The 24,550-nt window shown below is 32.8% G+C and overlaps 1 protein-coding gene, 1 long non-coding RNA gene and 1 other non-coding gene across 4 annotated transcripts; 1 reads left to right on the forward strand and 2 right to left on the reverse strand.

Moving 5' to 3' along the window:
• Positions 1 to 10,065: 10,065 nt before the first annotated feature.
• LOC145949770 (uncharacterized) lies at positions 10,066 to 11,188 on the forward strand. Its single transcript, XM_083060649.1, has 3 exons — positions 10,066 to 10,074; positions 10,160 to 10,384; positions 10,511 to 11,188. The coding sequence occupies exons 1-3, from the start codon at positions 10,066 to 10,068 to the stop codon at positions 11,186 to 11,188; spliced, it is 912 nt and encodes a 303-aa protein (XP_082916775.1).
• Positions 11,189 to 16,318: 5,130 nt separating this feature from the next.
• TRNAN-GUU (transfer RNA asparagine (anticodon GUU)) lies at positions 16,319 to 16,392 on the reverse strand. Its single transcript has one exon. It is a non-coding gene; the product is annotated as a tRNA-Asn (tRNA).
• A 3,965-nt stretch (positions 16,393 to 20,357) lies between these two features.
• LOC109793937 (uncharacterized) lies at positions 20,358 to 24,404 on the reverse strand. 2 transcript variants are annotated; one of them, XR_014428108.1, is made up of 6 exons: positions 24,194 to 24,404; positions 23,543 to 23,624; positions 23,252 to 23,465; positions 22,876 to 22,999; positions 21,319 to 21,472; positions 20,358 to 20,597 (listed from the first exon to the last, which is right to left on the reverse strand). It is a non-coding gene; the product is annotated as an uncharacterized LOC109793937 (long non-coding RNA). The 2 variants fall into 2 exon arrangements; XR_014428107.1 differs by having other exon boundaries at positions 23,124 to 23,465.
• Between the last annotated feature and the right edge of the window lie 146 nt (positions 24,405 to 24,550).

Consider the following 24,550-nt stretch of genomic DNA (forward strand, 5'->3'; position numbering starts at 1 on the left):
TAGGAGGGAGCGAGCGGGCTTGTAGAGCGAGGGAACGCCAAAAAGCTTCCCAGTTTTACAAAATATATAAAAGCACGCTTCAAAGGTTTCTTCTTCAAAATCCTTCCTTTTACTGCTTTCTGATTGTTGCATCGCATATCTAATTTATTCGCCATGTAGATATCTTGTTCATAATCGTTTATAATAAATAGGGGTAATTTAGTAATTTTACATTGTTATTTATAAAATAATCTGTCATAGGGAACCCGAAAGGGGCGCTGTGGGGTGCTAACACCTTCCCCACGCGTAACCGACTCCCTTACCCGACTCTGGTTGTAATGGCTGAAGTCGATTTTTAAATCGATTGCCTTAAACTTCTTTTTCCAATGTTTTGAGTAAAACATTGGTGGCGACTCCATGAACCCTTCCTTTTTATGAAAACCGCTAATCCATGGAGGGTCCCGCTTGGGATTAACATGGATTAGTGAGACATTTAATAAATAAATTGGATAAGATCGACAAGGTCTCAGTTTGAGAACAAGTCGTTCTAATAATCCAATACATTTTCAAAACTAAGATAAAAGCGAGCTCGACCGTCTTCGCGACCGCCGAGGCCCGTTTGGGCCGGTGGCGACAGCCCAAAAAGCCCAGTATGGGTGATTCAGTAGCCCAGAACGACCCGTTCCCAAACTAGAACGGGCCGTTTCAAATTACTGAATTGACATATAGAATGTAGTTGAGAACGGGCCGTTCTGGAGGGAGTACGGGCCGTTTTGGATGGAGAACGAGCTGTTTTAGATGAATCTCAGAACAGGCCATTCTGGTTTCAGAACGGGTCGTTCTGCATGTAAAGTTTGTATGTGATGAAGGGGTGCAGAACGGGCCGTTCCAGATTCAGAACAGGCCATTCTGACCACTCTGGAACTTCTATAAATAAGGGTTAGTGGTTGAGGAGAAAGTGAAGTTTTTAGAGAGAAGTTTTAGAGAGAAGGACTCTAGGTCTGTGAGCTCTTTTCTCTTCCAAATTTCTCTGTATGATTCATTTTCTCCTCTAGATCACTAATGTCTTTTGTCTTTTCTTGAAATTCAGATTAGGAAGCTTACTTTGGGAGGATTGAAGTTCCGGGTTGAGCTTCGGAAGGGAATTCTACTTCTTCTCAGTTATTGACTATTTTGAGCCAATCTTCAGGTGAGGGAAGCTAGAATGTAGGTTGTTTAATTTCAGGAGAGTTAGGGAAGCTTTATGCATGGTGTTCTTTTGTTGAAATAGTTGAGTTGTTGGGTGCCTAAGTTGATTTATGTTGTTTATGTGTAAGTTGACATGATAGATGAATTTTAAATATGTTGTATATTGCTGAAGTTGTTTATAAAGTTGTTAAGTTGCATTAAGTTGATATTGTAATGACTATAGTTGTTTAATTAAGTTGTTTGCATGTTAAAATTATTAAAGTTGCATAGTTGTATGATTGAATAAGAAGTTGTCAAGCTAGTATATAATGCCTATTGTTGTATTGTTGTAAGTTGTCTATTGTTGTTAAGATGTCTATTGCTATAAAGTTGTTAAGATGTCTATTGCTGAAAAGTTGTATGTTGTTTAAGTTGTTAAGTTGATTAAGCTGTGATGATGAGTTGTTGATCACTAGGACTAGGGGAGATGTTTTCGAAGTTGCTCATTCCATTGTGTAGATTGAGATAGTTGTGGTGCTCTGAAAGCCCAATTTGTTGAAAAACCCTCCTTGGGAAGTTGTCCCTTGGAGTGGACGTTGTGTTGTTCTCCTCTAGGACTTAGTTAATCTCATGTGTGGGCAAGGTCGAGGCACACGTGTACAAAGCGACCACAGTATAGGGGCCAGGTCAAGCTATACCGATTACAAGCAGCCAGATGTTTATTGTTGTAAAGTTGTTATGGTGTATGTTGTTGTAAAGTTAAAAATTTGGGGACATATGGTAAAGATATATGTCCTATGTTGAGATACATAGTACTAAGGTGATAAGTTGAAAGTTGTTTTAAAGTTGAATCCCTTAGTACTGTGTGGGCGACATGGAAATAGTCGATCCATGTCATGGTTGAATGACCAATTTGAGTAAGGTATCTAGTTAGAGATGTAGTCTTGGACTAGGTACTGGAGGGTGCGTGGTACTTGGAGGACAGTGGGTGGGCTAACTCTACATGTGGATTGGTGAGGCTAGCCAAGGTCGTGGAAGGCTCATACCCAAACCCTTCTGTCCTGACAGTAGTATTGGACCTCCGAGTCTAAGTGGCACACCTGAGCAATCAACTATTGTTGTCTATACCTGGTTCTCTTCGGAGTTCCTAATGTTGTTCTATACCTGACCTAGTTGAGATAGGTCAAACGCTAGATTCGGTAGGTTTATGCCACCTAGACTGCTCAACCTCAGTTGTTGGAGATCTCCCAGTTGTACATGCGTGACGATGCATTAAATATTAAGTTGTATATCATTGTTGTTGTTGTTGTATTAAAGTTACTTCTAAGTTGTATTAATGAGTTGGGTTCTTATGTTGAACTGTATGGTCGTTTGTGCTAATGTCTGATATGCATTAATATCTGTCAGGAGATGCATTTATTGCATGATTGTTAATATGATTATTGTGTGGTATAGACTATTGTATGTACTTGTATGATTGATTTTTTTGAACTCTAGCTTACCATTCTGTTTCCATGTGGTGGAACTGCGACGATCATATACTTGGTATGGGAGCAGGTCAAGGCTAGCTTGGAGTTGAGGTATCCGCTGCGAGACGAAAAGTTTTGATCCTCGTGTTAGAGTTACCATTTTGGGTAACGATTTTGTTTGTGCTTGACCGGCACTAGGGAATATTATTTTTGGGATGACTGTACATATATGGAGTTTTATTTTATAAACAGAAACTTAGTTATTTTCATTTTATTTGTACATGTATGTATGAGTTATCCAGCTTAATATTTTTCTTAGTTTCACTAGCAGTAGTGTGATTTCACTAAGTGTAGAGACTATGGCGGGTCGTTACAGGGAACCATGTTTTGTTTTGGTTTCGTAATTTTGTGTTTTCTCGCCGAAGGGTTGAAAGTTCCTTAGCATCATTTTCACGCATTCGGCGGATTGCAGTCATCTCTTCCCTCAATAGTTGGACGACATCCAATAAATCATCTTAATCTTCTATTTCAACATGGTTCTTGTCCATGCTAGGTCGAGTCGAACTAACATTCTTCCTTGTTAATACCATGATTTGTTCGTCAACTAGTTGCATAGAGTTGTAATTTCTAAGGCCTTTTGGTTATTTGGCTCCATGGCGGACACCTATATGTACCTACAGGAAGATATTGATCTCTTTCTCTTATTGATGTCTTCACTCTTGTTTTCTCTCTGATTCAGTTTCTTATCCATGTCGAGGGGGTGTACTTGTAAAAGGCACTCTGACACTCGAGTTACGCACTCTAACAAAAGGCACTTTGACACTCAAGTTACTACATAATTACAAGAAGAGTTTTAATGGATTGTTGCAAAGGTAACAAAAGAGAAAGCAATGAGAATGGCAGGTATAGTATGATATGCATTTCTGTTCCTATCTCTCTACCTATTTATTTATCTATTTATTTCTATATCACTCACAAATCCTTAAAGTGTATTTACACTACTAGAAAAACATTATCTAACATCGCTATATTTACATCGGTTCCAATAGAAACGATGTAAATAAGAAACGCGTAGGCAATTTTGTAAATAAATAGAAGATGTAAGCATATTTACATCGGTTTTGTGGAGAACTAATGTGGAAGTGAAGGAAAATTTGTGCGACACTCACGAAAACCCTAATTTTGTGCTTCAACGCCATCTCTTCCCCTGCTTCATCTCTTCTAGAAATCAACGCCATCCCCTTCCCCTACTTCATGCTCGTTGTCGTCGAGGCCAGCAGCCTCCTCCGCGGCCTCATCCTCCTCTTTGTTCCCTTCGTCATCGTCGCCTACCTCTTCATCTTCGAAGCCCAACACTCTAGTGTGGCGGCACGTGGTGGGCGAGTTGGGTCTGGTCCCCTGCGCCATGGGCGGCACCACCATAAGGGAGTGGGCGCTCCTCATAGTGTCCAATGCAACACTCGCCCAAACCCTAAGGGGATGCTGGGCTTCGGAGACGAAGAGGTAGGCGACTTCATGCTTGTCGCCGTCGAGGCCGGTAGCCTCCTCTGTAGCCTCATCCTCCTCCTTTTCGTTCCCTTCGTCATCGCCGCCTACCTCTTCGTCTCCAAAGCCCAACGCTTTGGTGCGACGGCGCGTGGCAGGCAAGTTGGGTCTGGTCCCCTACTCAGCTTGCACCTTATAGGGCCGCGCAACTTCACCAACGCGGTGGCGACACTGGCCATGGCAGCCTCGGTGTCCGTGGTTGTGCTCCCAAAGTGGAGCCACTTGGTGATTAAGCACCTTGCGTTTGGACATCTGGTGAATGTGTTCGTTAGCATCATCGTGGATGGTAGAGAAACAGGCGTGGCCGTGCACACGATTCATGTGATGTGCTCCACCGCCTTTGAATAAAAATTTTTATTTTTTATTTTTAAAATAAAATCTACATCGATTTTCATAGGAATCGATGTAGAAGTTTATACACTTTTTAAGTCACACTACAAGAAATGTTACTTTTAGTGACATATAAAAAGTGTCACTATAGATAAAAATTATGTAGGTATAAACATATTTGACATATACCCACACACAATTTTTGTGTTGATTTTAAATGAGATTTAACAACATATATTCTGTGTCACTATAACCTATAGCTACACTTTATAGCAATTGTAGGGATAAATTTATAAACATATACCAACATGTATTGTGTGTCACTACAACTTATACACATATTTTTAGGAATAAATTTATTAACATATGCCAACATATATTGTGTGTCTCTATATCTTATACCTACATTTTTTAGGAATACATTTATTAACATATGCCAACATATATTTTGTGTCACCATAGCTTATACCTATATTAAGGATAGTAGTTTTAATTTATTTAATTTTATATAAAAAAGAAAATAATAATAATAATAAGAAAATTAACTATGCCACAAGATATTTTCTCCAAGTAATGTTACAACATCACTTTTGTATATAAAACTATTTTATTTATTATTGAGAGATATTATTAATGATGGAGAGAAATCAATTATGTTAAGTTTCTATTTGGGCAATTTGTATAGCGAGGCAGTGAATCTTGGCTTAGAATATGATGCTAGTGAGATTGATTATGTTAAGTTTTTATGTGGGCAAGGTTATGATACCAAAAAGCTACAAACTCTTACAAATGATAATAATAGTTGTAGACAGGAAAATAATGGAATGGTTCGGGATCTAAATCTCTCGTCTTTCTCAACATGGTTTACTCATGTTTTTCGTAGAACTGTTGCCAATGTTGGATCCGCTACATCAAAATATAAAGCCAGAGTAACTACACCTCCATCTTTGTTAAACATCAAAGTACGTAGAGCCAGATGTTTTATCTATCTCTTTTGTGGGTGTTATTTGTAAATTTTTTACATACTCAAAAACAAGAATCTAAAAAGGGTTATTTGAGTGGAGCTAAAAAGTGATGACCGAGTGATCAACAAATAAAATTTTGAGCATCAAAAAAGAGAAAGTTAGATAAGTTACTATTAGTTATTGGTGGTTACCCTAGATGTATACAAGTCAAGTCAACATATTGGTGGTTACCCTAGATGTATACAAGTCAAGTCAATGTTGAATGATTATTATAGATTTTTCTCTTTAAATACTCGAATTAGAACATAATTAAATTGAGGTAGAAACACTTTACACAAATCTTTATACATCACTCTGGTACACATTTTTAAGTTGAAGTTGGTTGTTTGAATATAAAGAATTCACTTAACGAAATCCACTAAAAATAGTGGGTCAAAAAAGTATTTCACTCTCATGTTGAAGGGATAATTAATGTGAATGTATTTTCTTCTTCTTTGGTTTGGGATGATGGCACCTTCCAAGGAGCCTTGTTGTTGTGTATGCTAAATTGAAATAATTTATAACTAAGGAATCATATTGCTAAGGGATGTCAATGGGGGAGTAGGTACGGATAGTAACTCCTTTGTTACCCTCCCTGTTAGATAAATATCTATCATAGATCGGTCTCCATATTCATATGTAGGTACTTGTTGAGTGAATATCAGCATATTTTTTAATATTTAAGGATATTTATAGATACTCATGGGTATTTACTAAAAAAAATATCTTAAAAATATTCAATAAAATATTTTAATTATACATTTTAGTTTATTTGTAACAATTTTTTTTCTTTTAAAAGTTATAAACAAAAAATTATCTAAAAAAAATTTGAAGATTACAACTAAAATTTAAACAAAATCTACATAAAAAAAGTTTGAAGATTATAAAATTCAAATTCAAATATTTTTCACAATTATACTAATAACAATAAGTTAATTTAAAAATTGAATCTTAAATGTTCAACTTCAATCATATAAGTTTAAATTTCAAACAATAATTATTAAAATAAAATATTTTGATTACAGATAAATTAAAATAAAAGATAATAGAGTACAATACTTAATTATTATAAGTCCAAAAAAAGTTTAAATAAAATCAAATTCATACAAGTCTAAATAAATTAAATATTAGTGGGTACGGGCCGGTATTCGTGGGTATGGATACTATGATACTCATACCCCCTATTAACATACGGATATAAAAATATTTGTATCCATTATTCATGAATATTATTTACAATATCCATTTTTTACTCGTTGTGAATTTTACCTAAAGATACTCATGAGTATGAATTTTGTTGACATCCTAGTTATTATATATTAAATAAGATAACTTAAAGAAAATAAAACTTTGAAGTATACATTGTAACTTAAATGGTTTATAAACTCAATAGGGAAGTGAATTGAATTTGAAATGTTCTATGTTGAAGATATAATTATTAAATCAATCTATGCCATTTCTTTAATGAAGAGATTTGATTTATAACGACAACTAATATTCAAGTGTACAATTTTAGAAAATATTGCAAGGTATATCAATTACACAATCAAACTAATATAAATTGCATAAAGGAAATGATTAAAGAAGAATGGACCAAGATATATCCTAATTCAGCCGATAACCACTTGTGAGCAATGTCCAATGCTCAAGCAAAGATCCAGAGTTTCTTTGGCTAATTTGACCAGCAATTTACGATGTTCAATCAAATATAACCAAGCAAAGATCGAGAGTTTCTCCAAAAGAATGTTTTACATCCCAAACACTAAAAGTAAACTTTTGAAAAACATTTTCTGAAAGATAAATAAATTTTTGAAAAGTATATTTTTCAAAAAAAAAAACTTTTAGAAGTTACTTTTTGAAAATATATTTTACACCCAACTCTAAGAATAAAAATATATTTTCGAAAAATATTTTCTAAAAGACAAAAAGTACATTTTTGAAAAGTATTTTTCATAAATATGTTTTTCACTTCCAAATTTTATGAGTAAAAACATATTTCTCAAAAGTATTTTTGGAAAAAAGAAAAATATACTTTCTAAAAGTATTTTTCAAAAATATATTTTTATTGCTCTAAAAATATATTTTAACAATCATAAAGTGTAACACCCCAATTTTTATAAAGAGTATTTTTGTATTAATGACATTTTCGTAATTAGTAATGGTATTTTCGTAATTTTGATACAGGAATGAGGGTATTTTTGTAAACTTATTATTAATGGCATTTTCGTAATTTTTAATGGCATTCTCGTAATTTTGTTAAAATTTTTGGGGTATTTTTGGTTTCTGGAACGGGCCGTTCCAAATGTGGAACGGGCCGTTCCAAATGATAAAATTGTGTATTTTTGGGACGTCCAGAACGGGCCCAGAACGGGCCGTTCTCCAAAGGAGAACGGGGCGTTCTCCTTGCAGAACGGGCCGTTCCAGAAGGAGAACGGGGCGTTCTCCTTGCAGAACGGGCCGTTCCAGAAGGAGAACGGGGCGTTCTGCTGGGTTTTGGAACGGGCCGTTCTGATTTCAGAACGGGCCGTTCCAGTTGAAAATTTTGCGTAGATTTGAAGGGTCCAGAACGGGCGTTCCACTTTTCGGAACGGCCGTTCCGGATAGGTCCGCGAAAATGCCTATAAAAAGGCCCCTCCTCCCTCTCAAATCCTCACACCTCTCATCTTCTCTCCCTTCTCTCTTTTCTTTCTCTCTCTACTTCCTGCTGTTGATGGAAGGAGCTTAGGGGGTGGAGGTTCTACCCTAGTTCCGGTCCCGATTTAAGGAGAGAGAAGAGAAGGTTCTGCCCGAATTTTGACTATTGTTTAAAGGAGAGAGAAGAGAAGGTTCTGCCCGAATTTTGACTATTGTTTAAGGAAAAAAGAAGAGGAGGTTCTGCTCAAGTTACTATTCATCCAGGTACGGGGGAAAAGGGGATTATTTATATGTAGAGTACATGAGGGAATTGGGTAGAGAAAGAATTTCTTAGGATTATGATTAATTTTATAATTATATTAGTTCTATTGAAATTATATTTGAGGTTTATAGATATGCCAAATTGTAGGAATTATGATCTGGGAAGAAAGAAGAAATTATAAATGTTGTGAACTAGATTTTGGAATAATTATGAGTTTCATTGTTATATTAAATTGATTATTTTATTGATTATTATAATTTATGAATATTATTGCTATATTACTCGTTAAGAATGGATGATCTTGATGTGAATTGCTTGAGGGGTGTGTAAATCCTCATTTTGTTGGGCTTATCTGTTGTGTATGTGATGTGGAATTGTGTATGTGATGTGAATTTAAGTTATGAGAAGTGTGGAATGTGAATGAGATGTGAATGAGATATGATTGTGGTACTGATGACCAGGGGTGAGCACGGCCCTAAGCTGATGGGTAGCGTGACCTTGGCACAGTGTTATGTCAGGGGTGAGCACGGCCCTAGGCTACTAAAAAGGGTAGCGTGACCTTGGCACAGTGTTATGTCAGGGGTGAGCACGGCCCTAGGCTGGAAAAAGGGGTAGCGTGACCTTGACATAGTGAAATTTGTGTGGATTATGAATGAATTGTAATGTTCAAGTGGATTATGATGGATTGATGTAATTGTGAATTGAGATGTGAAGATGATGAATGGTTGATAAATTATGATACATATATATATATAAATGCTTATGAATATTTTATTAAATAATGAGTTAGGATGAGATTATATTATGATGTGTTTGTATGTACTTTGCATATAGATATTTTCTTTTCTCACCGTATAAACTGTGGATATTTTAGGTGAAGAAGATCCAGCTACGATTGGCATCTAGGATGCCAACAGTTAAAATTCTGGGAACGCTCTGATAGTGTGACATCGGGGCAGATGATTTCTAGGATGAAATATTTGTGTATTTGGTACTGTAATATTATTTTGAAAGCAATTTGTAAAACTCTTGTGTTTTATGTTTTATATCTCTATAATGTGATTGTCGAATTTTTATGTGAACCCTTTTACCAACTTAGAAAATTTAACCTTCTTAAATGTATTATAAATTTTTTATATATGTGTTGGGGTAGTAAGGGTGTCACATTTAGTGGTATCAGAGCAGGTCGATCCAATCGGCCGTGAGTAATGAGTCTACTATGCTTGTTTGGTAGATTAATAATGTGATGAGTTGATTGATGTGCTAATGAGATGATTAATTATGTTCTTATTTATTTATTTGTGTGCATTGTATTCTCAAGATTTGTCTGATAGACATGATATAACTTGATGATGCTATTTTTGATTGATCTTTTCATAATTTCTTATTTGTTTGATACTTTTTTACGTAAAAAGACCTTAAATTTGGATGATTTAAGAGTTTACGGTTAATGGAATTTAGGAATCTATAGTAGTAAGCAATTGAATCAAAGGTGGTTGTATTTGAGAATTGGAGTTTTGATATTTTGATGAGAGATTGGAATGTTCCTTGAGTATTGGTGTTTGCATGTTAACTTTATGGTTTAGGTAGTATGTAAATTTTATTCTCTAAGTCCTTTGTGAGCTGTTTTGAAAAGCTTGAATATGAGTTTAAAGTGGAAAAAAGTGAGTTTGGAATGGTTAAGGTATTTTGTGAAATGTTAGTACACTAATGCTAGTATGATAATTCCTTATGTCTGTTGTTTATTTGATTGTGTACTATTTTCTTAGATTATGGCTGGTAGGAATGATCGTGCAATTGCTGATGCTCTTCAAGCATTAGCACAAGCTGTAAGTAACAACTATAGGACTGAAATCGCTCCTAATTGGTTAGAGCGATTTCAACGAAATAATCCACCTACTTTCCAAGGAGGATATGACCCAGATGTTGCGATGAATTGGCTAATGGAAATCGAAAAGATTTTCAATGCCATGGAGTGTCCTTTCACTCAGAAAGTGAGGTTGGCTACCTTCATGTTGACTGCTGATGCCCATTTTTGGTGGGAAGGAGCACTTCAAAGGATGATTGATGCAGAAATGCAATTGAATTGGGACAACTTCAAGAGGGTTTTTCTTGAGAAGTATTTCCCGGATGATGTAAGAAGCCAGAAGGAAGTTGAATTTCTTGAACTAAAGCAAGGGAATGACACAGTGGCAGAGTATGCTGCAAAATTTGATGCCTTGGTTCGCTACTGTACTCATTACCATGGTGAGGATGGCGAAAGGGCTAAGTGTATTAAGTTCGTGAATGGCCTTCGCCCTGAGATAAAAACAGCAATCAATTATCAAGAAATTTATCACTACCCGACTCTTGTCAACAAGAGTAGAATTTATGACCGTGACAATCGTGCACGTGCTGACTATTACAAGGGAGCTGGAGGTCCTATGCGTACCACAAATTCTAGTGCTTTAGGTAAAAGTAAACCTTACACCAAGTCTACTGGGAATTCAAGTTCTAAGGTGAATAATCAAGATTCGATGCAACGAAAGAGTCAATCTCCAATGGTTGGACAAACATCAAAAGGGGGGAGTGAGGGTTCTGTTCCACGCGATAATTGCTTCAACTGTGGAAAGCCAGGTCATAAGGCATATGAGTGTTGGGTACCAAGAGTGATAACATGTTACAACTGTTACGAGAAGGGACACAAAGCTCGGGAGTGCCCCAAGAATAAGAAAGAAACAACAGAGGTTGAAGGGAGCGCTAGCAAGCCTAGAGCCACAGGAAGAGTATTTGCCTTGAGTGGTGTTGAAGCTACTTAATCCAAAGATTTCATCCAGGGTATGTGTTTCATCAATGGAACCCCTCTAATTGTTTTATATGACTGGTGCGACTCACTCTTTTATATCACGTGTATGTCTAAATTACCTATTTTTTTTTTTTTTTCCCTTGTCTTTTGAACTACTAGTAGAGACACCCACTAGTGGTTCAGTGATCACTTCTAATATCTATCCAAAGTGTCCCTTGACTATTGATGATAGAGAATTCATAGTTGACTAAATTTGTTTGCCTCTAAGTCAGCTAGTGAGATTAGTAGCTTCCTTGGATTGGCTGAATACTATAGAAAATTCATAGAGGGATTCTCCAAGTTAGCATTACCTTGACAAGTTTGACTACGAAAGGAGTTGTGTTTGTATAGGATAGTAAATGCAAGGATAGTTTACCGGGCCCTTGAGGAAAAGTTAACTAGTACACCTGTTTTAGTATTGCTTGACTTTTGTGGTTTATTGTGATGCTTCTAAAATAAGTTTGAGTGGAGTGTTGATGCAAGAAGGAAAGATAGTGGCTTGTGATTCTAGGCAACTGAAAACTCATCATAGGAATTACCTTACTTATGATTTTAAGTTAACGGTTGTAATATTTAGAGACATTGCCTATATAATTATAAGCTTGAGGTATTTATTGATCGTTAGAGCCTTAATTATTTGTTGACTGAAAGAGTTAAGTTAAGTTTAAACTTCTAAGAGGACTAATATTTCAAACTTAGTTGTTATTTGAGAAAAGTCATTGTGGCAACCGATATTTTGAGTAGGAAATCTTTTCCTTTATGATTAGAGATTCAAATTAGGGATTTAAGTTTGACTTATGAGATTACTCTTAATAGTGTAAAACTAGGTATGACTCGAATACTAAGTGGATCGTTGAAAGAAATTGGAGAAGCATAATTAGTTGATTCATTTGATAACAAGATATGAGATTATAGGATAAGGTGATGGATAAGAATTTGACTTGGGTGTAGATAGAGTGGTGAAATTAGTGATCTGATACGTATACCTAGTGAACTTACACTTAGGTACTTGATCTTTAGAGACAATCATAGAAGTAAAACCAATATTGTAGCAGATACCTCGATTATGATAACCTCTGATATATCATTTTGATGATTTAAGGGTTGGATTTGATTGAAGAATTTAGAGACTTATGCTAGATGAGTGAGATTACCCTTAGAAGCATTGAATGGATTATGCTGAAAGTAACTAGTTAATTAATGGATGAGATTAGAGAAGCTTAGGAGTCAGATCCTTTCTTAGAACCAAGTGGAGAAGATTGGTAGAAGTATAGATAACCAATTCTGAGTAGAAATCAATGTTGTTTTGAGGAGCAAGAACCAATTTGGGTGTTTAGTAACCTTGAATTAAGAAAGATGATTTTAGAGTAAAGACATACGAGTGTTCTTGAAATATATTTACGAACTACTAAGATGTATCAGAGTTGCGCAGCGGAAGTGTAGTGACCTAAGGTGAAGAGAAAAGAAATCATATACTCGTGTTTAGTATACAAGAAATCTTTACAAATTTTGTAGCAATTAGACGTCTCATTTTGGAAGTAAGATGGTGAATGGATAGACCTTAATTATAGGTTTGTTTGAGACATTTAAGAGATTGATTTAGATTCCTTAAAATTTACTTGTCTTACCCTTAGATTTCCTTGGTAAAATGAATAGAGTTGTAGGTAGTGAGGTTGCAAGCGAAGAATTTACCATTGCAAAATTTCGAGGACGAAATTTCTAAAAGGAGGGGAGAATTGTAACACCCCAATTTTTATAAAGAGTGTTTTTGTATTAATGACATTTTCGTAATTAGTAATGGTATTTTCGTAATTTTGATACAGGAATGAGGGTATTTTTGTAAACTTATTATTAATGACATTTTCGTAATTTTTAATGGCATTCTCGTAATTTTGTTAAAATTTTTGGGGTATTTTTGGTTTCTGGAACGGGCCGTTCCAAATGTGGAACGGGCCGTTCCAAATGATAAAATTGTGTATTTTTGGGACGTCCAGAACGGGCCCAGAACGGGCCGTTCTCCAAAGGAGAACGGGGCGTTCTCCTTGCAGAACGGGCCGTTCCAGAAGGAGAACGGGGCGTTCTCCTTGCAGAACGGGCCGTTCCAGAAGGAGAACGGGGCGTTCTGCTGGGTTTTGGAACGGGCCGTTCTGATTTCAGAACGGGCCGTTCCAGTTGAAAATTTTGCGTAGATTTGAAGGGTCCAGAACGGGCGTTCCACTTTTCGGAACGGCCGTTCCGGATAGGTCCGCGAAAATGCCTATAAAAAGGCCCCTCCTCCCTCTCAAATCCTCACACCTCTCATCTTCTCTCCCTTCTCTCTTTTCTTTCTCTCTCTACTTCCTGCTGTTGATGGAAGGAGCTTAGGGGGTGGAGGTTCTACCCTAGTTCCGGTCCCGATTTAAGGAGAGAGAAGAGAAGGTTCTGCCCGAATTTTGACTATTGTTTAAAGGAGAGAGAAGAGAAGGTTCTGCCCGAATTTTGACTATTGTTTAAGGAAAAAAGAAGAGGAGGTTCTGCTCAAGTTACTATTCATCCAGGTACGGGGGAAAAGGGGATTATTTATATGTAGAGTACATGAGGGAATTGGGTAGAGAAAGAATTTCTTAGGATTATGATTAATTTTATAATTATATTAGTTCTATTGAAATTATATTTGAGGTTTATAGATATGCCAAATTGTAGGAATTATGATCTGGGAAGAAAGAAGAAATTATAAATGTTGTGAACTAGATTTTGGAATAATTATGAGTTTCATTGTTATATTAAATTGATTATTTTATTGATTATTATAATTTATGAATATTATTGCTATATTACTCGTTAAGAATGGATGATCTTGATGTGAATTGCTTGAGGGGTGTGTAAATCCTCATTTTGTTGGGCTTATCTGTTGTGTATGTGATGTGGAATTGTGTACGTGATGTGAATTTAAGTTATGAGAAGTGTGGAATGTGAATGAGATGTGAATGAGATATGATTGTGGTACTGATGACCAGGGGTGAGCACGGCCCTAAGCTGATGGGTAGCGTGACCTTGGCACAGTGTTATGTCAGGGGTGAGCACGGCCCTAGGCTACTAAAAAGGGTAGCGTGACCTTGGCACAGTGTTATGTCAGGGGTGAGCACGGCCCTAGGCTGGAAAAAGGGGTAGCGTGACCTTGACATAGTGAAATTTGTGTGGATTATGAATGAATTGTAATGTTCAAGTGGATTATGATGGATTGATGTAATTGTGAATTGAGATGTGAAGATGATGAATGGTTGATAAATTATGATACATATATATATATAAATGCTTATGAATATTTTATTAAATAATGAGTTAGGATGAGATTATATTATGATGTGTTTGTATGTACTTTGCATATAGATATTTTCTTTTCTCACCGTATAAACTGTGGATATTTTAGGTGAAGAAGATCCAGCTACGATTGGCATCTAGGATGCCAACAGTTAAAATTCTGGGAACGCTCTGATAGTGTGACATCGGGGCAGATGATTTCTAGGATGAAATATTTGTGTATTTGGTACTGTAATATTATTTTGAAAGCAATTTGTAAAACTCTTGTGTTTTATGTTTTATATCTCTATTAATGTGATTGTCGAATTTTTATGTGAACCCTTTTACCAACTTAGAAAATTTAACCTTCTTAAATGTATTATAAATTTTTTATATATGTGTTGGGGTAGTAAGGGTGTCACATAAAGCATAATTTTAGAATAACAATAATAATAATAAATTTATTATTTCTAATATAATACATCAAAAATCAATAATTCATCTTGTATCCAATTATACAATATTAAAGTAGAATACAAAATTCTAATTTAAAAATTTTTGAAGTTAAGAGTAAAAACAAAATAAAGTTTAAGAAATAATAAATACAAGTTTGTGAGTCTCTTGATTATTTAGAAAAAATAATAAAATAAAATATATAAGAAATAAAAATAAAAATAAAAAAGTATATAGAACGCACTCATTTTGATCCATTTTGATTATAAAAACCTCATTTAGTACTCATGCCCATACTCCCAAGAAAAATATTTATACACTAAATTTATAAATAAAAATAAAAAAATTCACATACTTATAATATATATATATATATATATATATATATATATATATGAATTAAGGTGTTACAACTGTACTATAATTTTCATTTATTAATACCTTGAAATATGTTAAGATAGAGAATTGTACAAATTTTTTTGTTATGTTGGCAATTATTATATTAGGATATACATGAAGTTTTTTTACAAAGTTATTTTATCTAGGTTTTTGGATATTTATTTACTTTAGTCATATAATATAAATATCGATTACATTATTTTATGATAATTAGTTATAATCATGGAATTTACACATAAGATTCGACCTATTCATGAGTTAAGAAATAAAATACATTTATATCCTAAAATTATAACACTAAAATCATAATAAATTTTATATTAAATTGATGGAAGAGAGGTATTACGTCTCTATTATTTTAAAAAAAAATGTGATTATTAATTAGTTAGATATTTACATAAATTAGAGAAAAAAATATAAGTTAAATAAAGAGAGATAGTGAGAGAGAATAATTTAAAAATTGTTATAATGATAATATCAAAAAATTATATACACCAAATTTAAAAAAATTATATATTACAGACTAAGTGTTAATGTATGTTAAAAAAATTATAATAAAAAAAAAAAGATTTTTACATGGCTTTTAATTTCTTATTCTTAAATTTGCACTACAAAAAAAAAAATAGAAAAGAGAATAAATGGGTACCGAAAATAATTTTTTTAAGAAAAAAAGTAAAGAATTTGAAATAAAAATGTGCAAACATATTAAAACTAGAGTGTGATTTATTTCCCTGATGGGTGATCTGGGGAATTAAAAGACCAATTATCTTTTTTCATGGCTTTTAATTTCTTATTCTTAAATTTGCACTACCTAAACAAAATAGAAAAGAGAGTAAATGGATACCGAAAATAAAATTTTTTAAGAAGAAAAACAGAGTTTGAAAATTTGAAATTAAACTGTGTACATGTGAAAACTAGAACTAGAGTAAGATTTATTTCCTGAGTAATTAAAAAAAATTAAAATAAAATAAAACGCTAGAAGGAGGGCTTGAACCTCCGACCTTGTGGTTAACAGCCACACGCTCTAACCAACTGAGCTATTCCAGCCTGCGGTGCTAATGTTTTATTTTATAACTATTTTAAGATAGTTGTATTATTTTTTACTTTGTTTTTTTTTTCTTTTCTCTTTGATTAAAATATTAATTTTATATCTGACATAATACAGTGATTCTTCCATAATAATCTCTTTTAGACATTATGATGGAGAAAGTTAGGAGGAGTGATAGTTGACTTCTCCTTAACTACTCTTTAAACTCGGATCTTCTTCAAAGGAGATTGAACATGAAATGATGAACCAAATAAGGAGGAAGTATCACGGATGGAAGAGGCTTAAGCCTTGGATGGAAGCATCCAAGCTTAAGGTGCAAGGGAAAGCTCACTTCAAAGAGGAGGAAAACCTAGTAGGGTTCCTAAGGTAAAGCTTTCTCTCATGGTGACTTTTGAACGAAATTTGGCTGAATAAGCTCTCAAATTTCATTATTCTCAAAAGTGAATTCAAAGAGTAGAAGAAACACTTAAGTAGCATCCGGTTTTGCACACATTTGGGCGCCTAAGTCAAAGCTTACATGTGGCGCCCAAAATTTGAATTCAAATTTTGGCTCCCATGTGTTTGGCCGAAACTTTAGGTACCTAATGTGTATCTAAGTTTGATTTGAGAGTCATTTAGGGTTAATTTGAGGGTCACATGTTCAGCCACCAATTGGTGCAAAACATGTGACTCAAATGTAACTTAAATGTCTTCCAAATTAAACCTAATTTAACCTAGTTAGCCTACTTTAGTATTTCTTGTATTTTCCTAATCTAATGACCTAAATACATTGGTCCAACAAATACAATGGAAAGGAAAATTTACAAGAATGAAAATGAGCCCAATATTGGGTACCAAAAGCCCAAAGGCCCATGAAGCCCAAAACTAGGCCCAACAAGCCTAAAACTTAAAATGCTACTCTATGTGGTCCAAAAATACAAGACCAAAATATATTCAAGCTATACTAACAAATATAATAAGAGTGTTCAAATCAAGATAGGCCCATATTGAAAATTGGTTTGGGCCTTCCAAGCCCATTGGGCCCATTGGGCCTTGACTGACTCAATCTTCCATGTCTAGCCCACTCCTCTTGGATCTTTGAGTGTGTCACCTCTTGCATTCCCAAGTATGATTCCATCACATTAAAAAAAAATATTATTTAATGTCATCGCACCTCACTTACAATATTTTGTAATCCTATTATATTTTGATGAATACATAAATTAACTTTTTTCTACTATATCATGTTCTAACTCAAAATTATTCTCGAGATTAATTTTAACAAATATCTCAATTTCTCAACATGGATTCACTAAAGTGGTTAAGAATTTAAACCAAACTTTCACCTTTTTTTATGAATTTGAATTTGAATCTTCCTATCATTACTTTACTTGTTTGTTGCACAATGCTCTCCAATCTAGAATTTAAGGTCTAGTTAAGTAGTTATAATTGGATAGAACTGTTTGTGGTTTAATCCATATAGCAATCCTCTTGATAGGTTTTTATTAGTAACCTCAGCATGTTATTGACATCTTACTTGATAGTATTGAGATTCTCACTCTATTTTATCAATTTTTTATTCAAAAAATGAATCTCAATTTTAATGGTTTTAAATCATTCTCAGCAAAATTAATTTGACTTAATTTTCAAACTATGAAAGGATAATTCAATCGTCCATGCAACAAACCAACATAGATTCTCATTAAAGCTACGAAAGACTTTGATTACTTCTAAATAAGCATGGTAACTAAACTCTCGTTTGTGAGTACCCGTCTGATTCGACTCGATTTTTGACAAGAAAAAACACTTTGACTAGTTACACACACACACACACACACACACATATATATATATATATATATATATATATATATATATATATATATATATATATATATATATAATTAAAGTTAAGAATTTTTTTTTCTTATAAATATTAAAAATACAATATAATTATTTGAATAGTTAAATAATTTAATAAAAATAATTAATTAAAAATTTTAAAATTATACATTTAACTAAAAATATAATTCAATTCTTATTTTTTAATTTTAAGTTCTTTCTTATTTATTATGTTTATATATTATTTACATTATAATATAATTATTAGCTTGAAATTTAATTTATTTAAAATGAATAGTAATCAAATTATAAATAAATAAATGATGTGTTTCCCATGAATTTACTTGAACTCTATAAAATTCAATGGCGATAATGGTGGGTTTTAAAAATATAAATCCACATCTTTTAAACTCAAATTTTCCTGCCTTTCAAGGAGTGAATAGGAGAGCAAAATTCACCTCAGCTCCACCTCATTATCATCCTTTGTAATTAAATAAAGATTTCATTGCAGTAAATTATATATATATAGAGAGAGAAAAAAATCTACTTACTTCAAGACTTGGCATATTAACTTTATCCAATAACTCATGTTCCATATCAAATTTTTACAATTCAATCGTTAAATTTAAAAGTTCTCAATGTATAAATTAAGTATGCAACTTTTTAAAAAATTGAAAACATATGATACTTCATTGATAATCATACAAGTATTTTTTACGTTGCTTTGAATCTATATAACAAAATATTACACAATTTTTAATTTATTTTAAAATATGTAGGCTTTGAGGAGGAATTCACTTACTTTAAGAGTAAGTTTACCTATAGTTGTTTCACTCAATAACTCATGTTTTACATCAAATTTTAATGATTTAACCGTTAAATTAAAAGTTCTTAATGCATAAATTAACTTTGTAGATTTAAAAAAAAAATGAAAATTATGTAATACTTCATTTCATTAATTCAAATTGATGAATAATTATAAAATATTTTATACGTTGATTTGAGTTAATGAAATTAAGTATTTAATAGTTCTCAAAATTTTTAAAAACTTTGCAAAACTTTATGTATACATTAAGAACTTTTAATTTAACGATTAAATTGTTGAAATTTAATGTAGAATATAAGTTATTGATGAGTAAAGTAAGTCTAAGTAAACTTACTTTTGGAGTAAGGATCCCTTCTCTCTTTCTCTCTCTCTATATAACTTATTCCAAAAGTATGTCTACCTATACATATTCTACTTAATAATTCATATTTTACATTAAATTTTAACGATTCTACCGTTGAATTGAATGTTCTTAAAGTATAGATTGTGTTTACAAATTTTTAAAAATTTTGAAAACTACTTGATGGCTTTTTCTTTAATTCAAATCAATCTATAAAATATTTTTATGATTATCTGTTAATTTAAATTAATGAGAAAAAAATATCAAATAATTTTAATCTTTAATTGCAGACTTGGTTTATACATTAAGAACTTTTAATTTAACAGTTGAATTATTAAAATTTAATACAAAATATAAATTATTAAGTAAAGTAAATCTAAGTAAACTTAATCTTAGAGTAATTTATAAACCCTCTTTATAAATGCATTCATACATATATTATATAATTGTCATTTAAGTAGAATCGACCATGTCATATATGATATTCACTTCTTTTCTTGTTGAAATGCAAATGATTTTTTCTTCTTCATATTCACTACTACAAGAGGAACATTTTACATCGATTCGTTTAGATATTTTACATCAGTTTTACAACCGATGTAGATTCAGGCGATGTAGAATGTGTGAGGCATTCTACATCGGTTCAGAAACCGATGTAAAAAGTCCACAAAACTACATCGGTTCTTGTACAAACCGATGTAATATATTGAACACTTTCTACATCATTTTATCAAAGAACCGATGTAGTATGCCACAACTGAGCTTTGGTGATTAGTTTCTCCACCACACAAATTTTATCACTAAAATTACAAGGATACTTGTTAATAATAGTCCCGGTCACACCTTTATATAATTTAAAAGAAAAAACTAATAAATATTAAGATTGACTATTACGTATCAATTTTAAATAATATTGTAAGCCACGATCCTGACTTCAATCCAAGAGTTCAAAAGAAATCTTTTTTAATAATTAAAAGTAGAAAAAGCATCAACTAAATAGATAAATATAAAAAGATGAATTCATACAAGTGTTTATTCCAAATTCATACCACAAGTGTGATATCATTCACAGTGACACACAAATGTTTATTTCAAATTCATACCAAGTAAAACTAAACTCAATTAAAACTTGCAAAAAGTGTATCGATGATATCCAAGCCCAACTCAACCTTTATGCCATGGATACAATGTGAAAAGACATATCAATCACATGGGATCTGCAAAAAAAAAAAAAAAAACCAAACAAATTTGTCTTCATTACTAAGCAACAATGAAAAACTTTCTTACATGTTAATGAAGTAGAAGGGTTACAGATAAGGAAAGATGACATGTGGCTTCTTGTTAAGCCCTTGCCTTATACTTTTATTGTTAATTAGAGCATGTTAATAAGTTATAAGTAAGGATTATCCTAATTAAAATACATACATGATATAGTTTATTATCATATTTCTACTAAAATTCAAGTAGGTGTACATTAATAATTGTTTGTAGAGTTTTTCTAAAACACACTCACTTATTTTATAATTAAAGTTAATAATATGCTAGAGTTATTAATGACGTAATAAAAGCATGTCGTATAAATAGTTCTTAAAAATGATTATTCCTAATAAAATTTACTTTTAATATTTTCTTATATATATATATATATATATATATATATATATATATATATATATATATATATATATATATATATATATATATACCTATTGAGCGAATATTTACTTGAAACCATAGAATTTCTACTTTAAAAAGTTCTAATATTATTTACATAATGTCAAGAGAACAATAAATGTAGTTATTTTTTATTTTGACAACCTTGTTTTATTCGTGACATGGAAAGCTTCAAAAAGTCATATGTTGCCTAAAATTTATTTCCTATGTTACTATATAATAGGCTATATAAAAAATAACAAAGAGAAAAAGAGTAAAAATGACCTCATATATGCCATAAGATAGACACGATTCAAAGGATTTAGATTCCTCCGATAAGAATGATAAACTTCTATCATTAATTAGACTAGCCACACTTCCCAGGTCCTCAATAGATGAGAAAGAATATCTTGATTCCTTGTATGATCTTAGCCATTTCCTGCATTTTGTAGAAGGCATAATATGCAGAGTCAAATTAATATGCCAATGATGATATCTAGGATGAAAGTGAAAGGCTAGAAAGTTCTAATAAAAGAGAAATCAGTATAATTATAAGCTCAAGTCATAAGGAACTTTATTATTTTTCAAGTAATGTTTCAGTAGAACACACCTCCAGGCTTTCTAGATTTACATTAGGAATATGCCAAAAATGTCATTAGAAGGCACATGTAACTAAAAAGGGAGCAGTTCAAACTAACTAGGCCAAAAAAGTAAATGCCAACATATCAAGCATGTTAGTGCTAATGTCTCAAAAATATAAAACAGTAGAGCAGTTCAAACTAGTTGGCATAAAATATTTGTGAATATATCGCAGGCAACGCTAATACCAGGTTTAATACAGAAAATAAAATCCCCATTCCATTTGACATTTGATTTGCACTGTGTCCTTGTTACTGGCTGAAAACTTATCCAATAAAATAGTGAACAACATTGGAAAACTCATTATAGGAATAAAATGAATAATAAGATTAGTTTGGAGTTGTTAAATGGAAATTATGAGAGCTCAAAGTCTCAAGCCTTCTTTGCTCGTATATTAAAAATCAAAAGCAAAGTTCTGTTATGTATTCCCTAAGCATAAAATAGGAAAAAAAAACACCTATTTAATGCTAATTTGAGACAGGTTTTTCTTCTAAAGAAATTTATTTTAAAAAACTTCTATCTTTGTTTCCAAGCTAAATAAATGATGTCTGCAACTTCTATCTTTGCGGGATGTCCCAAACACACTCACGAGAATGAACTTTTGACATCACAGGCATGATATCTCATAACCAAAAAAAAATATTTCATTAAACTAAGTTAGTTTATTACAAGAAACCAACGATCAACATCAACAACAAAATCCTTATCATATTGAGCTCAGTTAAATACCAAATTCTTAGTGAATATCAAGCCAAACTTAAGAAAATAACTGCAATGAAGCACTAACAGATGAAAACACTAGGAATATATTAATTTGACCTTCATATTGAACAACCCGTGCAGGAAAACTAACTAGGCAAAAAAAAGTAAATCCCAACATATCAAGCATGTTAGTGCTAATGTCTAACAAATATAAAATAGTAGAGCAGTTCAAACTAGTAGGCATACTTTTCTGTACTTTTTGTTAATCAATTCAAATTGTAATCCCGTTTTACCTAAAACTTTTCAAACTTGTTGTATTCCTTACTTATTAAAAGATAGTAATTAGAAAATAAGTTTTGAAAATACTTTTTTCTTTTTGGGTGAAATTAATTATTGAGATGTTTTAAAGTTAAAGGAGATTGATTGCCAAAAATCTAATTCAGAGAGTCCAAATGAAAGCTTTAGCAGAAGCATAGATTTTGATATTAAAAAATTTCAAACCTTTAAAGTCATGTAATCACAACTAAGTATGTATCTTCCATCCTTCCCAAATTTTATGTCTGAGATAGAAGCAATAATCTCTGTGAAAAATGATCTGGACCCTGGAGCTTCTTGTTCCTCAAATCTGCACCAAAGGGTATTACCTATTAGAGTCTGGCAGGTATAAAAAATTACATAAAAGCATACATATAATAGACTTAATAAAAATTCTGCTTGAAAGTCTAGACCAAGAAGGAAAAATAAATGACCTTTCCAGTAATTCTGTCTACAGTTTCAACATTTGTTAAAAACTGAAAGCCTTATGGGGGCAGCAGGATGCTTAATTGTTAGGAGCCAAAAAAATTACCCAAAACCAAAAGAGTATATAAAAAATTACCCTACATCCATGAATTCCCAAACACTATGTTCACCACACTCAAACAACCATCAATACAACCTTAAATACCCCTGCTTGTCACACGCAAATCCCCTCTCACTATAAAACGCCCAACAACTTGTTTTTACCCTTGATTCTGATAATATTGAACTCTAATCTACTTCGAGAAACACGGTAACCTGTGACATGTAAGCGTCCCAATCTATCTTCGTATCTGAAATTGTTAAAAGCTCAGTTTCAGCTTCTGCATTGAATTGAAATTGAAGGAGAAGATATGGAATTGAAACTTACGGGGGACGAATGCGATAAATATCCAACACTTTAGTCTTCGCCTATACTCCTATGCGGTAAATATCCAAAACACTTGCGGAACCTACATCAATTCCAAAGTTCAAACAATATAATAAGTGAAAATTCTATCACCAAAACATTAACTAAAATAGCAGTGAACACACACACAAGTAAAACATAACATAAATCTGCACAAATCAGAACCACCAAGCTAGCAAAAAAGGAATAAACCTCAAATCGAAGGGAGAACGCTCAAAACACAAAAACAAATCAAGAAATACACCATACTCATTCTTATAGTACCAAAATCACACAACCATCGAATTAACTCAAATCTTAATATTAAATGCGGTAGATTTCCACCGGCTAAATTAACCCTAATAATCGAATAGATTCGTAACTAGCTTTAAAATCATGTCTCAAAAGAAAACAAATCATTAGAAACTTATAAACACCAGAAGATTAAAAGGGGGAAAATACACAACGAAACACTTTCGCGGCTTAAAAAGTCACACGCGAATAGCTTGAACCAAATTGGCGAGAAATCGAAAATCAAAACAAATGAAAAAAAAAAAGCAGATTTGGAGTTTTTAGATCTAAAAGAGAAGAAGAGGGTTTCACAAAGCGGAAATGGAATACATAAATGCTCACTTGTGGATGGACGAAACGCTACGTTTTTCGCAAAGCAGATTATGAGGAAGACAAGGAGTGCGTCGGCGAAGAGAAGAGCGAATGCGAAGGGTGTTTTAGGGTTTTGGAGTAGAGAGGTTCTTCCTCTTGTTGCTCGCGGCGGCTACCAAAGTTGCTGAGTGAAAGGGTTTAGTAACACGGGTGTTCGTGGGCCGGTCTATTTCCACATCGGTCATGAGAAAAATCGATGTAGAATAATTCCTGATTCTAGTTTTACATCGGTCATAAGTAAAACCGACGTAGAATATGGTTGTATTTTTCATTTATTTACAAGTATGCCACCGCATTTATAATTTACATCGGTTCTACTATAACCGA

Source organism: Cajanus cajan, chromosome 7 (assembly GCF_000230855.2).
Source record: "Cajanus cajan strain Asha chromosome 7, NIPB_CcT2T_4, whole genome shotgun sequence".
Taxonomy (NCBI): domain Eukaryota; kingdom Viridiplantae; phylum Streptophyta; class Magnoliopsida; order Fabales; family Fabaceae; genus Cajanus; species Cajanus cajan.